Source organism: Colobus angolensis, unplaced genomic scaffold (assembly GCF_000951035.1).
Source record: "Colobus angolensis palliatus isolate OR3802 unplaced genomic scaffold, Cang.pa_1.0 Scaffold55, whole genome shotgun sequence".
NCBI classification, from domain to species: Eukaryota; Metazoa; Chordata; class Mammalia; order Primates; family Cercopithecidae; genus Colobus; species Colobus angolensis.
The window spans coordinates 5,091,473-5,108,286 of NW_012119043.1; the positions used below are offsets into that span (position 1 = coordinate 5,091,473).

A 16,814-nucleotide genomic window follows, 5' to 3' on the forward strand; every position below is an offset into this window, starting at 1 on the left:
AACTTCTAATGTAGAAGTATATTTCTAAGAAAAAAATGAAGTTAAGTATGTTTCTCAGTATAAGAAAATACTTTTGAATGAGTTGTGATTATTAGTAGCATATAAATAAATATATTATGATTGTAAATTTGCAATTATTGGTCATTAAAAAAGTAGCGCACTGCATGTGTGTGTGTGATTAAACTGGGTGAAAACCTAATTGTGACCCTCCCTAGCCTTGGGCTGAAGGGCAGAGATACCCAGTTACGTGAAAGAGTGTGAGCCCCATTCCAAAAAGCTCTTGGCCTCTGAGTGGTGCTCACAAGTCGCCTCTCAACGAGTCGCACAGCCTGTGTTTCTGCTGCTCTCTAGAACCCCTGATTCCAACCTCTGGCGCACATCTGACCATGCTGGCGTTTGCCGCGCAGTCCTGTCTTGTGGTTTTCTGTCCATCCCCATTTCACAGTGGGCATTTCTCTTGGTTTCTGTCCCATCCAGAGCACACCATGGCCACGCCCCTGGAGGATGTTGGCAAGCAGGTGGGTAGGTCCTGTCCGCTTCCCGTAATCCTGACGGTCTCTACAGAGCCTCACGCTGTTTGTCGCTCCTTGTCTTGTCGTCTTCCCTCCAGGTATGGCGGGGCGCCCTGCTCCTGGCGGACTACATCCTGTTCCGACAGGACCTCTTCCGGGGATGCACGGCGCTGGAGCTCGGGGCCGGCACGGGGCTTGCTAGCATCATTGCAGCCACTGTGGCACGGACCGTTTATTGTACAGGTAATGAGGTGACATCTCGGGCTGCAGGGAAGTAGGTACCCTCACAAAGCATGCACTGAGTGTATAGAAAAAGAGGCAGAGGCACTGGAATTGGATGTTAGCTGCTGTTGACTTTGCCATCCTGGTCCCCTGGCCCTCTCCACTCTCCCTTTTTTCTCAGTGACATCAGAATGACCCTGCAATACCAACTCCGTGGCAGCAGCATCACCCAGTGGCTATCAGGCTAGTGGCACCTTCAGGAGGTGCCTAGTGCCTCTGCTGGTACCTCTCTCCCCACCCCTGAGAAAGAGCAAATATCTCCAAAAACAGGAGGAATGTACCCTTTTAGAAGGCTTTGAAAACAAGTTTGTTATTTTGTTCCTAGTTATAGAAGCCTTGCCCATTCTTTGTAGGAGATTTTTAAAACAGCAAATAACAATTACTCATCATTTTACAATCCCTAGATTGAATCAACAATATGCAACTTATGGGGCACCTGCCGTGTGCCACTCATTTTTCGATGCAGGAGGCCCTGCAGTGAGTGGAGCTGACTAGGCACTGCCCACAGGGAGCTTTTGTTGTAAGAATCTCCTCCAAATGATAGCTGAAATCAAGCTGCAGCAGCACAGTATTCTGCTGAAAATGTTGAAAAACATTTTTTAAGAGCATTTTCTTTTTTAAATTTGTATATATTTAGGGGGTACAAATGCAAATTTCTGTATTACACAGCGATGACATCTGAGCTTTTAGTGGACCCACCACTCAAATAGCGAACATTGTACCCAATAGGGAAGTTTTAATCCCCAACCCCTCCCACCCTGTCACCTTCTGGAGTCCCCAGTGTCTGTGATTCCACGCAGTATGTCCATGTTTACCCATTGTTTAGCTCCCACTCATAAGTGAGAACATTTTAAGAGCATTTTCTCATGCCATTAAAAAATTATTACATAGGCCAGGTATGGTGGCTTACGTCTATAATCCCAGCACTTTGGGAGACTGAGGCAGGCAGATCACCTGCGGTCAGGAGTTTGAGAACAGCCAGGCCAACATGGTGAAACCCTGTCTGTACTAAAAATACAAAAATCAACCAGGCGTGGTGGTGGCGGGTGCCTGTAATCCCAGATACTCGGGAGGCTTGAACCTGGGAGGCAGAGGTTGCAATGAGCTGAGATTGTGCCACTGCACTCTAGCCTGGGCAACAGAGTGAGACTCCATCTCAAAAACAAACAAACAAAATTATATGTGACTTTTAATGACCAGGTAATACTTCATCTTTTTTATAACCCTTCTCCTGCTGCTGAGCATTTTGCCCATTCCTATGGGGATTTTTGTTTTGTTTGGTTTTTTTGTATTTGTCAAAGATGTGATGAACATCTTTGTATATTGTCTAATAATCTGTCACCTAGGTTCCTAGAAGTGGGCGGTGTTAGTTACATTGCAATGAACATCTTTGTGTATCGTTGTCTAATAACCTGTCACTGGGTTCCTAGAAGTGGGTGAGACTATTCTTAAACTTTTGGTGAACATTGCCAACTAATTTCTTTTTTAGTATTTAATTTTGAAATAATTTCAGATTCATAAAGGAGTTGTTAAAATAACTCAGCAAGTGCCATGTGCCCTTCCTCCGGCTCCTCAAAGGTGATGTCACACACAACCATAGTACAGTGATCAAAACCGGCCAGTGAAGTTAACCAAACTCCTGACGTGCCAAAGTGCTTTCTTTAGAGCTAGTACACCAGTTTACAAGAGAGTAGTGATCTCATCAAGTGAGCATTGTTGTTATATTTTAAATCTTTAATATCTGCTGGACAGAAAGCAGTATTAGCTGATGTGGTTTACACCTCATTGCTTCCTAGTGAACGTTTCCTGGCACATGCTGTTGTTTCTGAGATAGGAAGGAAGAAGCTAGAGATCACCAATTCCTGAGCCACAGTTTTCAAATATGCTGAGTTAACCACTGGTTAGGAGTCCACAGTGCAGCCATGCTATTGGCTGCTTCTTGACAATGTCATGTAAATTATCAGTGAGCGCTTCTCAGAGTCAAGCCATCCAAGAGCTTTGCTTTGTGCCTGGTGCCTAATAGCAGGATATAAAGAAGTCTTATCTCTGAGAGAGATTTACCAGCATGGGGAAGAAAGCTTGCATTTAGATGCCACGTTCCAGTTGGAAAAGTCCTTTCAGATGCATCAGTGTCTGGCTGTAACTTCACAGTGATGCTGGGCAGAGCCCAGGGTTCCTATCTTTGTTGTCCAAATGAGCAGACTGAGGCTGGCCCAAGGTCACCCACAGCTGCTGATGAGACCCGAGGCCCGTGGACCTGCTGGCTCACAGGGCAACGCCCTTGTCACATGGTGGGGTTTCAGATTGTGTTGCATGGAGCAGAGCTCCCAGGAACTGGCCGAGGAATGCTGGGGAGAACGCACTGAGGGCACCAGGGCTCCTTTCCCACTCACACAGAGCTCCTTCTCTCTTACCTTTCTTATGGGTTAAAAGCTTTTGACAGAAACTATCGTAAAAGTTTAAAAACTGCTGAGCCTGGCCAGGCGTGGTGGCTAATGCCTGTAATCCCAGCACTTTGAGAGGCCGAGGCAGGTGGATCACCTGAGGTCAGGAGTTTGAGACCAGCTTGGCCAACATGGTGAAACCCCCGTCTGTATTAAAAATACAGAAAGAAAAAAAAAATCAGCCAGGCATGGTGGCATGAGCCTGTAATCCCAGCTACTTGGGAGGCTGAGGCCGGAGAATTGCTTAAACCCAGGAGGTGGAGGTTGCAGTGAGCCAAGGTTGCACCACAGTACTTCAGCTTGGGCAACAAGTGCAAAACTCTGTTTAAAAAAAAAAAAACAAAAAACACAAAAAAGGCTAAGCCCATCATGTGCTGTCAGGCACATATCAGTATTCTCTTGGCCCAGGAGACAGGGTAGATCCCTCCCTTCTGCGAGCAGGGAGCTCCTCCCGTACGTGGCTCTGTGTGACCCCTGGGGTGCAGACGCCAGTCCCGGCGAGTGTGCAGTTGATGGGGGAGTCCACGCCCACAGGGGACCAAGCAAATGTCATTAACAAGACATCCTGTACTTTCTACACGCGCTTTCTTCTAATCAGAAATTTATTTTTGGTAAAGCACTACTACCCCCAGTGAGGATTCACTGTACCACAAGTCAGTTCTTGAAATGATGAGAAATCCCACTTGTCAGAGTAGCAGGAGTCTAGGAGGAAGATCTGGGTGGAGCAAAGTGATTCGCGCTCAAGAGAGTGGGTTCAGCCTGTTTGCAACTGTTCTGTGTTCTCATGGATCATCAGAAAACACCCTTCTGACCGGAAACCTGGTCCAGTCAGTTTTCCTAGGGTGTCAAAGAAGAAGCCTAAATTTGGAGTTAGAAAAATCTGGATTCAAATCCCAACTCTTGCTCTCACTAACTACGTGACGTTGTTCAAGTCACTTAATCCGTGCAATGGGATTCATGATCCCGGCTCCTGGATGGTTATAAACATGAAAAGGATGGACTAAGGAAGTGCGTACGTGGTGCATATGCTCGGGTGATGTTAGGACCTCATACTCCTTCCCTCTGGAATGCACACTGTCTCTCCCCATCAGCATGAGAATCTCTTATTTAGGGAACAAGACAATGAAAAGAGCCTTAAGGTAAGCGTATTTAATTTTGGCAGTAAGACACATAGGAGAAACGTTTCTCTAATTTGTACAGTTGTGCTGCTAATAACAGCTCTCTCTAGGCAAAAACATGGAGATAAAAGCATTGTAACGGCCGGCGCTTTATGGCTTGCCCTCTGTCCTTCCAGATGTCGGTGCAGATCTCTTGGCCATGTGCCAGCGAAACATTGCCCTCAACAGCCACCTGGCTGCCGCTGGAGGTGAGGCCCAGAGGGTCTTCTGCCAGAGAGGGAGGTTTCTCTGTTTAGCAGGTAGGACAGACACCCAAGACCATGACATTGGGAGGCAGGGCTCCGCCTGTGTCCGTTGCAACAGGTGAGTAAAGGAAGCAGGCATCTTATGGGCACCACAGAGCTTCAGAGCATTGAGGACGCTCCTTGGGTCACCTCCTCATTCCCAGATCCACCACCTCATCCCACTCCAGCTCTTTCTGTCCCGGACACTGGCCGCGGCCCCTGAGCTGGTCTCCCCAGCTCCTTAGTTGACCAGTCCAGGCTGTCCTCATGAAACATCCAGAGTGCCCTTTCTCAGATGCAAGCCTGTCCCCTTCACCTGCTGCTGAAAACCTTCCGGGGCATCATCACCTGAGGGGTGAAGTCTCAGCTCCTTGAATGGCCAGGCCTCCCTGGCCAGCCCTGGGCTGCTCTCTCTGCCTCCTCCTGACAGTCTCCTTTCCAGCCCTGCATCCAGCATGCCAGGACTCACTCACTCACAGGCCAGTCCCTCTGCCTGGATGGGCCCTACCCCCATCTGCCTGGTCGTCTGCTCGCTACACAGCCTGCAGGGATGAGTGTATGTGATGGGTGACACAATTATGTCCTAACGGGGCTGCCTGTTGGTGCAGCCTTTCCTCCTCTGGTACAGCCCCCCAGGCTTCAGGCCCCCTGTTGCTTGTCTCATCTTCTGGGGGATCTGGCCCCTGCCTGTCTGCAGCCCCCACCCCGCCAGCCCAGCCGTCCTCATTTTCAAATCACTTTCCCTCGAGTCCTTTGCCCTTGCTTTTCCCTCCGCCTGAGTGCTCTGCCCTCCCTCCTCCCGGCAAGTCCTCATCACGCTCCGGGCTCCAGACCTCCAGATTTGAGGCCAGAGCCCCCAACAGACTCCAGGAACACCTTGCACGATTGCATTTTACCATCTGCTTGTGTGACTAGTTATTGGTGTTTTCCATTCCCCCCCGGACTTCAAGCTCTGTGGGTGCAGGTACCCTGTCTGCATTTGCTCTCCACTGTCACAGTATTTGTTGAGTGTTCAGGGTACAGTAGGCAGTCAGCAGAGCTGGGAGGAAAGAGGGAGCTTGCTGGTGGAAGCCCTTCCCTGATAACCGCCATCTGACATGAGTTCCTCTCTCCTCCTGTGCGTTTGCCTCATCCTTCTGATGTCACTGAGCCACACAGTCTTGCCATTGTCGGTTAACCTGGCAGTCTCCTCTAGGGGGGCTGGTCTGCAAGGATGGGGAGCATGACTCTTAAATCTTTATTTTCCCTATGTCTGGCACGGTCCCTGACACTTAGCACTCAAAAAATGCTGGAAGAATGGACGGATGAATGGAGGGAAGGGACAGAGGGTGGATGATGGATGAGAAGGAGGGAAGGAGGATAACAAGGATGGGTGGGTGGATGGGTGGGAGGGTAGAAGGATGGATAGATGGGTAGATGAGAGGATGGATGGATGGGAGAGGGAGGGAGGGAAGGAAGATGGGTGGGTGGATGGGTGGCTGGATAGATGGAAGGAAGATGGGTGGGTGGATGGGTGGCTGGATAGATGGAAGAGCCGGAAGATGGGCAGGTGGGTGGGCGGGTGGATGGATGGATGGATAGAAGGAAGGATGAGAAGATGGATGGGAGAGGGAGGGAAGGAAGATGGGTGGGTGGGTATGAGAAGATGGATGGGAGAGGGAGGGAAGGAAGATGGGTGGGTGGGTGGATGGATGGATAGATAGAAGGAAGGGCTGGAAGATGGGCAGGTGAGTGGATGGATGGATGGATGGATGGCTGGCTGGCTGTAAAGATGGAAGGGCAGGAAGATGGATGGGTGAGGGGAAGGGTGGGTGGGTGGATAGATGGATCTTGGTATATAGTGGAAAAGTTTATCTTTTTTTCCTGATTAGAGTTTGGAAGGTTCTCTTTTTGTTTGTTTTTACAGGTGGTGTAGTTAAGGTCAAAGAACTGGACTGGCTGAAGGACAACCTCTGCACAGGTGTGTGTTTCTCTCGGACGTCCCCCAGTATGATTCAGTGATTCCTTTGTAATACCTCAGTGCCAGGGTACAGTAGCCTTGATGGAGCTGTAGCCCCAGCTACTGCCACTGTCCCACCCACGCATGGCAGGTTCTCTGCATTGGCCGATGAGCATCAGCGGTCATTCTCCAAGCGCCTGCTGCCTGCTGGGCACATGCTCATTTTGTTCTTCAAGTTGTGGTTTCCCTGTGTGATAGCGTGATAATCCCTGAATTGTGAGTGCAGACTGCCTGTGGGCACAGCTGGTACACAGCAGGGTAGGGGCATGGACCCAAGTCTGCCAGACTCTTGGGCACAGCCCATTTCCCAACACACAGTGGTGCCAGGAAGGCCCCCGGGTAGGACAGTTTCCCGTATTTCTTACACAGACTACTTCAGACCTGGGTGCTTGCTCCTTCTTTGTGTAAAGATGTCTTTTTTTTCCCATCAGATGGCAAATGGGGAAAGTCATTCCTTGAGTACCGGTCACCTGCCTAGCACTTTGCGCACTGTAGGCCTTTCGACCCTCCCCGTAGTCCTGGGAGGAAGTAGTACTGTACCCTTTCTGTGAGTGCGAAACTGAAGCCGTTTTCCTGGGCCACCCAGCAGGCAGACGGGGCAGATCACGTCCTGTACTGGGCCACAGACCACGGCGGCGGGTGAGGCTGAAATCCGCCTGCTACTCGCTGGCTAGAGCAGACACTCAGCAGAAAAGGCACCTCTTCCACCGTGACTCTGCACGTGGGCAGCAGTGGGCCTGAAGCAGGGAGTCTGGTCTGCCTGGCGGTGCCCACTGTACCCAGCTACCCCCAGCCCTGTTTCTTCTCCTGAAGTGCCTTTCAGTCAGTCCCAGTGAGAGTTGGTGGCCAGGAGAGAAGGCAGTGGGCACAAAGCATGCTTTTGTTCTTTCTTAGATCCTGAGGTCCCCTTCAGTTGGTCACAAGAGGAAATTTCTGACTTGTACGATCACACTACCGTCCTGTTTGCAGCCGAAGGTAAGAAAATTTCTCCTTCACCATACGTGTGCTTTGTCACAGCATGAAGTCAAATGCAGTCTCTCCTCACCTCCCCCTGGAGTTCAGTTTTAGAGGTGACTTTCCGGGACGTGCCACCACGTCTGCAGTTTTCATTCTGGGAGCTGCTGCTTTTCCATGGTGATAAGCATTCTCTCTGCGCGGAACGCTCTGAAAAGTCGATTTCTCTAATATTTGCATGTTTTCCCCTAATGCTGGGCCTTTCTGCTTCCCACAGTGTTTTACGACGACGACTTGACAGATGCTGTGTTTAAAACCCTCTCCCGACTCGCCCACAGATTGAAAAATGCCTGCACGGCCATTCTGTCAGTGGAGAAGAGGTGAGCTTTGCACCATGGGGACCATGCTGGCGTCCCGAGTGTAGGCAGAACTCTCACCTCCTAATTGTGTCCTTGTCAGTGTCATCATGACTGTTACTCGGTGCCACTTATTGAGCACCTACTGTATGCCAGGCCTGTGCTCATCCGTTGTGTACGTTACTGCACTGAGTCCGCATGCGAGCTCCATGTGCAGGCGCTGCGGTCCCACCTTACCGATGAAGAGGGGAAGGCTGGGAAACAGCAGGGGCCTTGCCCAGGGCACATCTAGCTAGAGATAGACAAGGACTTGAATGTCCACTGTACTGGAGCCTCAACGCTTGTCCAGCACACACTGTCGAGAGCTTCTCTTCCTGAATGTTCTCTCTGTGGTGCGATCTGTCTCTTCAGTTCCCCCAGGTCTCTTTCTCTTGCTGAATCGGACAGCTCCTCACCCAACAGCCTCTCCCAGACATTTCCACTTGAATATCCTAAAATGTTAAGTTCCACGTATTGAGTGCCCACCTTGTGATAGCTACACACATTCTCCTGCAATACTTAACAATATGCCACAGTTTTCTGAAGATCGTTTGGAATCCACACCAAAAGCTATCAAACTGAACAGACTTCCTCACCCTGCAATTCAGCATCTGGAAATTCATGCTCATGCTTGTGTACAAAGCTCTATGTACCTGCACATTGACTGCAGCGTTACTGATACCAGTAATCCTGAGGCTTGCTTTGAGGCACACACTGAGCAATAGCAGTGTACAGACCTCATTTGGATCCTGGTTTCATCAATTGTAAAGGAAAAACATCAGGACAGTTGAGAAAAGTTGAATACTGAATATTTGACGTTAAAGGGTGATTGTTAAACTTTAGTTGAAAAGGCCTCCATCTTTTTGAGACACACACTGACATTTTCAACTTCACAGAGGAGGTTGGGGGCCCCAGGAAGAGCCCAGGTGGCAGAGTGGATGAAAGTGGACAGTGGCTGAAGCTGGTAATGGGTTCATTAGACTGTTTTGTTTTGTTTTTTGAGGCAGAGTCTCGCCCTGTCGTCCAGGCTGGAGCGCGGTGGTGCAATCTCGGCTCAGCACAAGCTCCGCCTCCCAGGTTCAAGCAATTCTCCTGTCTCAGCCTCTCAAGTAGCTGGGATTACAGGTGCCCACCACCACACCTGGCTAATTTTTGTATTTTTAGTAGAAACAGGGTTTCACCATGTTGGCCAGGCTGGTCTCAAACCCCTGACCTCGTGATCTGCCCACCTCAGCCTCCCAAAAAGTGCTGGGATTACAGGCAGGAGCCACCACGCCCAGCATATACTGTTCTTACTCCTTTTGCGTGTCTGGAATTTTTCTTAATAAAAAAATTTGGGGCCGCTCAAGCCTGTAGTCCCAGCACTTTGGGAGGCTGAGACGGGTGGATCACAAGGTCAGGAGATTGAGACCATCCTGGCTAACACGGTGAAACCCTGTCTCTACTAAAAAATACAAAAAAAAAAAACTAGCCGGGCGAGGTGGCGGGCACCTGTAGTCCCAGCTACTCAGGAGGCTGAGGCAGGAGAATGGCGTGAACCCGGGAGGCGGAGCTTGCAGTGAGCTGAGATCCGGCCACTGCACTCCAGCCTGGGCGACAGAGCGAGACTCTGTCTCAAAAAAATAAAAAAATAAAAAAATGTGGAAAGAAAAGGGAAAAAGGCAAAGAGCTTGAATTTCAAGTGAAACCATCTTGTAGACTGAGTTTTTGAAAGGCAAGTGGCAGGGCTGTTTCTGAAGGCACTCACTCTCTGAAATCTCTCAGACCCCAGCTTCCCAGCAGTTTTCTCTCTGTCCTCTGCGCTCTCAGAGTCCTCTGCACTGCCCCCTGCCACTGCCTCTTGTTCATTCACAGATAGTTACACGCAGCTCCAGCCACCAGTCTGTGCTGGGTGCAGTTCCCTCCAGCCACCAGTCTGTGCTGGGTGCAGTTCCCTCTAGGCACCAGAGTCTGTGCTGGGTGCGGGCAGGTCCTGCAGGGCCGTCCTCAAGTGTTAATCTGCATCTGCCTCTTACACCAGCCCTAGTTTCTCAGAGGCAGGGACTGTCTTGATCTTTCCAGCGGTGTCATTGTGGGCACGTGACTTCAGCTTTCTGAGCCTCAGTTTCCACATTTGTAAAGTGCTAGCCGTTTCCACCCCCAGGCTGTCGTGCAGATGTAGGAAGGAATTGCGCTCAAACACTCGGCATGAGACAGGTGCTCCATAAAAGCCCATCCAGGGGATATGAGATCAGTGAGGGGCAGGAAAGCAAGATGGGCGGAAACAACAAAACGCTTCCCAGTGATGATGGCCGTGTGTGTGTCGGCTGGCTGGTTTGCAGGCTCAACTTCACGCTGAGACACTTGGACGTCACATGTGAAGCCTACGATCACTTCCGCTCCTGCCTGCGTGCGCTGGAGCAGCTCGCAGATGGCAAGCTGCGCTTCGTGGTGGAGCCCGTGGAGGCCTCCTTCCCGCAGCTCCTGGTTTACGAGCGCATCCAGCAGCTGGTAGGTCCAGGCCCCGAAGTGGGCCGTTGGTTGCTTTATTGTGAAGTGGGTGACTCCGGGGCAAAGAAAAGATGAAGTAAGCCCTGCAGGCACAGGCTCCACCCTAGGTCCTGCAGGGGGTGAAGCCTGCGTGCCGGGCACCATCTGTAGTGGAACCTGTTGGGGGAGCGGCCACCATGTCTGGAGAAGGGCCTTCGGGCGAACCTTATCTTTTACTTTAGAGCGCATTTTTCCCCCGTGGACAGTTCAGACTCCAGAGGAGGCAAGACTGAGGCAGAGGTTGTTTGGGGAACAGGAAGTCAGTGGAGGGAAGTTTGTGGGTAGCAGACCTTGGTGCAGGGCCCCGCCGTGGTGGCCGCCGGTGGCGTCTTCACTGTGGAAGTGCACCGGCTTCTCGGACTGAAGAGGCTTTTCTGTTCACTGGAGTCCGAAGATTGAGAATTAACTTCTTTTGTTCTGTTTGGCTTTTGGCTGTGGCCTCCCTTTCTCTGTGTCTTCAGAGACCCGGGCCTAGTTCTAAGGAATAAGGGAGGAAGAGGGAGTCATGAGAAGCTGCCACCCTCGCGCTTTCTCTTGTGTCCTGAGCAAGGGCAGCATGGAATTTGTGTGGTTTTGTGTGCGAGGAGGATCTTGTATTTATTCCTCTGCCACTTCTGGGAAGCATTAAGAGTAGCGTCACATGACCAAGGACACGCACTTCTTACAAATCAGCAGACCCAGTACATGATGCCTAAGACATCCCAAAAAGGCCAAGTGTGGTGGCTCCCACCTGTAATTCCAGCACTCTGAGAGGCCAAGGTCGGAGGGTTGCTTGAGGCTAGGAGTTCGAGACCAGCCTGAGCAACATACACCTGATCTCTACAAAAATTAAAAAAAAAAAAATTAGCCACGCATGATGGTGCACACCTGTGGTCCCAGCTACTCTGGAGGCTGAGGTGGGAGGATTGCTTGAGCCCAGAAGTTCAAGGCTGTAGCAAGCTGTGATGGTGCCACTGTACTCCAGCCTGGGCAACAGCGTGAGATCCTGTCTCTAAAATAAAACTGTATATAAAGCTCTTCCCAAAAATTGAGAGATTGTGGCGACTCAGTGCTATTCTGGTCTCTTCTGATTGTGTGACATCCTCTGATGCCCCTTCCGTTAATGCTGGGACTTCATCCATCCAGCCTCTCTGCCACAGTAAAACAGAACAAGCCAGAGCAACAAAGAAAGGAGGAAGCCGCCCGCCCGCTTCTGCCCCAGCTCGCCTGCTCCATGGCTGGCGTGTTGTTTAACTACTCTGCTTGGCAAATCACTTTCCTTCATGAAATTGTGATGCTCTTGTATGTGCACTTCAGAAACCTTTTCTGTGTTTGCTGCAGGAGCTCTGGAAGATCATCGCAGAACCAGTAACATGACCCATCGCCTCCACAAGGCGCGGCATCTCGACTGTTCTTAGAGTATATTTCTAATAAAATCAGAAGCTCACCAAAGCAACGTGCTTGAGATTTTGTCACTTTAAAAGTATGGTTGCGGCGGGGCGCGGTGGCTCAAGCCTGTAATCCCAGCACTTTGGGAGGCCGAGACGGGCGGATCACGAGGTCAGGAGATCGAGACCATCCTGGCTAACACGGTGAAACCCCGTCTCTACTAAAAAAAATACAAAAAACTAGCCGGGCGAGGTGGCGGCGCCTATAGTCCCAGCTACTTGGGAGGCTCAGGCAGGAGAATGGCGTAAACCCGGAAGGCGGAGCTTGCAGTGAGCTGAGATCCGGCCACTGGACTCCAGCCTGGGCGACAGAGCGAGACTCCGTCTCAAAAAAAAAAAAAAAAAAAAAAAATTAAAAGTATGGTTGCATATACCTTAGACTACCCAAGATGGTTTTCTGGGGTCTGTCCCTGCCTCCCGGTTGCAGCCAGAGAAGGTTGTTGGTGTGGGCTGGGGGCCGCTTTAGCGACCTGTTTCTCATGGTTGTGATGTGTGCTCCAGGGTCAAGGCAAGTCACGTTCCTTCTCAGCTCAGTTCCACCCAGGTCAGTCATTTCAGCTGTGCGCTTCACTTGGGGTTGCAGCCCTGGCTGTGAGGTGGATTTTTGTACTGCCCTGTGTCAGCTGTTCACAGATGGGTTGACTCCCGTTGCCACTGTTGCCATCGTATCTCCGCTCGGCACAGAAGCCTCATTTCCTTGCAGGGTTGGGTGTGCTCCACCCCGTCCCTCTGGCGAGGGCCCCCTGAGAAGGAAGGGGCAGGAGCTGGCGCCAGGAATGGCCTGGCAGCGGCCTTTGTATTTAATTTTAACTCTTTCTCACCCAAATCAGGTACGTTTGGAATAAACCTAGGAGCCACTCTTTGGGGTCACATGCAGCCGACTGGGGTTTGTGCAGTGATCTTCCTTGGAGGTGTTCCCTTCAGCCTGGGCTCATTTTCCCTCCGCCCCTTGGTCTCCATCTTATCATGTGTGCGCGTGTCTGTCTGGTTTTTTTTATCTTCTCCATCTGTGCCTCTCTCCTCCCATCTCTACCCTTTCCTGTCATCTTCTGTGTCCCACTGTCTCTCCTTCTCTCCAGTTTCGGTCCCATCTTCCTGCTATCCTTGGCCCTCCCTGCAGCCCCTTCCCCTGTCTTGCTACTGCTGCACACTTTGCACCAGGGCCCGGCATGGCCCCTTTCTGCCTCCCTCGCAGCTCAGGTTTCTTGGCTTCTCCATGCACTGTCCCTGCCCACACTCGCTTCTCCCCAAGCACCCAGGTTCCATCCCCAGGCCCATCATACCCCTGGCACTGGCTAATCCCTGATGCCAGGGGCCAGGCACTTGCAAGTCTAACTTCGTTTCATCTTCCCAACAAATTTAGGAGGTCCACAGCCTTGTGATACCCACTTTACAGCGGAGAAGACTGAGGTCTAAAAAGGAAAAAGTCTCCATGAGGTCAGGGACCTTGTTTGTCTTAAATATCACTACATCCCTGGTGTATGGTCTGGCAAACAGATGCTCAACATGTATGGTTGAATGATTTGCTAATATAAGTTACTAATTAGGGCATTGTTTCTTATTTGTGAGTGATTTTTCCTCCAGGAACATTTGGCAGTGTGGGGAGACATTGTTGGTGGTCACAGGTAGAGGAGACGTGCCACCAGTATCCGGTGGGTGAGGCCAGGGATGCTGCTGCACATCCTATAATGTGCTAATGCATGGAACAGCCCGCACGACACAAAAGGATCAGCCCAAAATGTGAGTCGCACCGAGGCAGAGAAATCCTGACTTGGAAGAAGAAAGCTGAGTACTTTAGGGAAGAAAAAATAAGTCTCGCCTGAACCTGTAGTGCAGAGCATGCAGGAGAGTGACCTCGCCTTGCCCCTCTGGGAGCAAGAAGAAAACCTACGCATGTATGTTATTATACACTTCAAAGAACCTAAAAGGCAGAAGTGATCCCTATTTTACATATGAGAAATCGAAAATTCAGAGAGGTTAAGCAACTTGCCCAACATCACACAGCCACCAAGGGCAGAGTCAGGTTTAGAGCTCATGTCCACCCATGTCCATCTGACTCCCGAGCCTTTGCTCTTCCCACGTTCCCACTGTGTAGTCCCTAGACCAGTAGCAGCATCTGTGGCATCACCTGGATGCTGGTTAGAAATGCAACATCAGGCTGAGCATATTGGCTCGTTCCTGCAATCCCAGTAATTTAGGAGGCCAAGCCAGGAGGATCAGTTGAGGCCAGGAGTTCGACCAGACTGGATAACACAGCAAGACCCCATCTCTACTAAAAATTAAACAGCCAATTAGCCTGGCGTGGTGGTGTGTACCTGCGATTTCAGCTACTTGGGAGGCCAAGGCAGGAGAATCATTTGAACCCAGGAGGCGAAGATTGCAGTGAGCCAAGATCATGCCACTGCCCTCCAGCCTGGATGACAGAGCGAGACTGTCTCAAAAAAAGAAAAAAAAAATTAACCAGGCAAGAGACCAGGTGTGGTGGCTCACACCTGTCATCCCAGCACTTTGGGAGGCCAAGGCAGGTGGATCACCTGAAGTCAGGAGTTCAAGACCAGCCTGGCCAATGTGGTGAAACCCTGCCTCTACAAAAAATGCAAAATTAGCCGGATGTGGCAGCTCATGCCTGTAATTCCAGCCACTTGGGAGGCTAAGGCAGGAGAATCACTTGAACCCGGGAGGCAGAGGTTGCATTGAGCTGAGATCACACCATTGCACTCCAGCCTGGGCAACAGAGAGAGATCCTGTCTCCAAAAAAGAAAAAAAGTATCAGGCCTGAGCTCAGGACCTGATTCTGAATCTGCATCTCCACAAGACACCAGGTGATTTGTGTGCACAGTAGTTGAAGCTCTGGGGCCTACCGCATAGCCCTCAACCTATTGCTGTTTTCTAAAATGCCTGCACAAACTCCTTTCCTGACAGACTTGCCATGATGGAGCAGAGTTGCAGATCACGACTGGGAATATTAATAATGAGTCTTCAAATCAGAACCCCACTAGACGGAGCCACCAGCTGGCAATACGTCAGCACTAACGGTGACAATTTCCTAGCACTCCTGGGGACAAGCCCATAAATGTAATTGGCACCAAGCAATAGAGTTGTCACGGCTTTCACCTGCCACATTAGGGCAAACTGCTTTTATGTCTAAACCGCTTGGCCTGAAAGCTTCCTCTAAGCAGAGCCTGGAATTAATCTTGATCCACTGTAATTCAGAGTATCATCAGATTTTCATTTCCCAGAGAGCAAGCGCGCCCCCATTGCCATGTTTTATGGCCTTGTTTGGGCCTCTACAAGTGTTTGTTTGGCAGTGATATTTCAGAATCACCAAACCATGGGGATGTTCTGCTAGGTAATTAGCCCAGGCCAGTGGACTCAATTTTTTTTTTTTTTTTTGACACATTCCAACATTTTCAGAAAAATACATGGCCCGAGGAGGGAACTTGGCTGTTCAGCTGCAGCCTGCTTGGGAAAGAACTGTTAAAACCAACAAGGCCAGCACAGTGGCTCACACCTATAATCCCAGCACTTTGGGAGGCCAAGGTGGGCCAATCAGTTGAGGTCAGGAGTTCGAGACCAGCATGGCCAACATGGTGAAACCCCATCTCTACTAAAAATGCAACAATTAGCTAGGCACGGTGGTGCACCCCTGTAGTCCCAGCTACTTGGGAGGCTGAGACAGGAGAATCGCTTGAACCTGGGAGGCGGAGGTTGCAGTGAGCCAAGATCGCACCACTGCACTCCAGCCTGGGCAACAGACTGAGAAAAAAAAAAAAAACTTGGTACGATAATTATCGATCCTTCACCAGATCATGAGTTCCGGGATGACAGGGCTGGCATCATATTCATTGCCCAGTCTGACCCTCTCAGCCATTCTGCAAATAACTACCAAGCACTTTCCATATGCTGGATATTTATGAGCTATTGGGGAGGCAGCAGGGAGCCAGGCATTCCACCTCTCTGCCCTCAAGGAGCCTACATTCTAGAGGAGGCAACCTGCAATGAACAAATAAATGCAAAATATAATGTCAGGTAGTGTAAAGAACCACAGTCCAAAAGCTAGAAGTGAGGCAAAAAGGTGACTGTGTGCTAGAGCCCTTAGGACAGTGCAGCACTTGTGTACACAATTGATTAGGGTGCAAGGATTTGTTTGTTTGTTTGTTTGTTTTAGATAGCATCTTACCTTGTTGCCCAGGCTGTGGAGTGCGGTGGCGCCATCTTGGCTCACTGCAGCCTTGACCTCTTGGGCTCAAGCGATCCTCCTACCTCAGCCCCCCAGGTAGCTGGGATTACAGGCACATGACACCATACCCAGGCCAACTTTTTGGTATTTTTTTTGTAGAGACAGGGTCTCACTATGTTGCCCAGGCTGGTCTTGAACTCCTGAGCACAAGCCATCCTCCCACCTCAGCCTCCCAAAGTGCTAGCGTTATAAATGTGAGCCACCACACCTGGCCACATTTTTCATTTCTTTCGAACTGAAACCATGTGATGCTATTCTTTTCTGTCCAGTAGGAAGATCACCCCAAGGGGTACAGTGATTTTGCCCTGTAGCACATTAACCGACTTTACATGTAACATGGCCTGTTTGTTTGTTTGTTTGTTTTGAGATGGAGTCTCGCTCTGTTGCCCAGGCTGGACTGCAGTGGCGCGATCTTGACTCACTGCAACCTCTGCCATCTGGATTCAAGCAATTTTCGTGCCTCAGCCTCCCGAGCTGGGACTACAAGCGCACACCACCACACCTGGCTAATTTTTGTGTTTTTTTAGTAGAGATAGGGTTTCACCATATTGGCCAGGCTGGTCTCAAACTCCAGACCTCAAGTGATCTGCCTGCCTCGGCCTCCCAAAGTGCTTGGATTACAGGCGTGAC

General features: G+C 50.4%; 1 protein-coding gene across 1 annotated transcript in view; it reads left to right on the forward strand.

The window, feature by feature from the left end:
* The window catches only part of METTL22 (methyltransferase like 22), a 25,453-nt gene extending 13,501 nt beyond the window's left edge, over positions 1–11,952 (forward strand). Inside the window, exons 4-11 of the mRNA XM_011961377.1 lie at positions 478–518; positions 611–755; positions 4,533–4,604; positions 6,547–6,600; positions 7,534–7,614; positions 7,871–7,973; positions 10,310–10,478; positions 11,838–11,952. Of these exons, the coding sequence (XP_011816767.1) occupies positions 478–518; positions 611–755; positions 4,533–4,604; positions 6,547–6,600; positions 7,534–7,614; positions 7,871–7,973; positions 10,310–10,478; positions 11,838–11,873 (701 nt within the window). The 3' untranslated portion in view covers positions 11,874–11,952. The remainder of the gene's footprint in view (positions 1–477; positions 519–610; positions 756–4,532; positions 4,605–6,546; positions 6,601–7,533; positions 7,615–7,870; positions 7,974–10,309; positions 10,479–11,837) is intronic.
* The last annotated feature ends 4,862 nt before the right edge of the window (positions 11,953–16,814 follow it).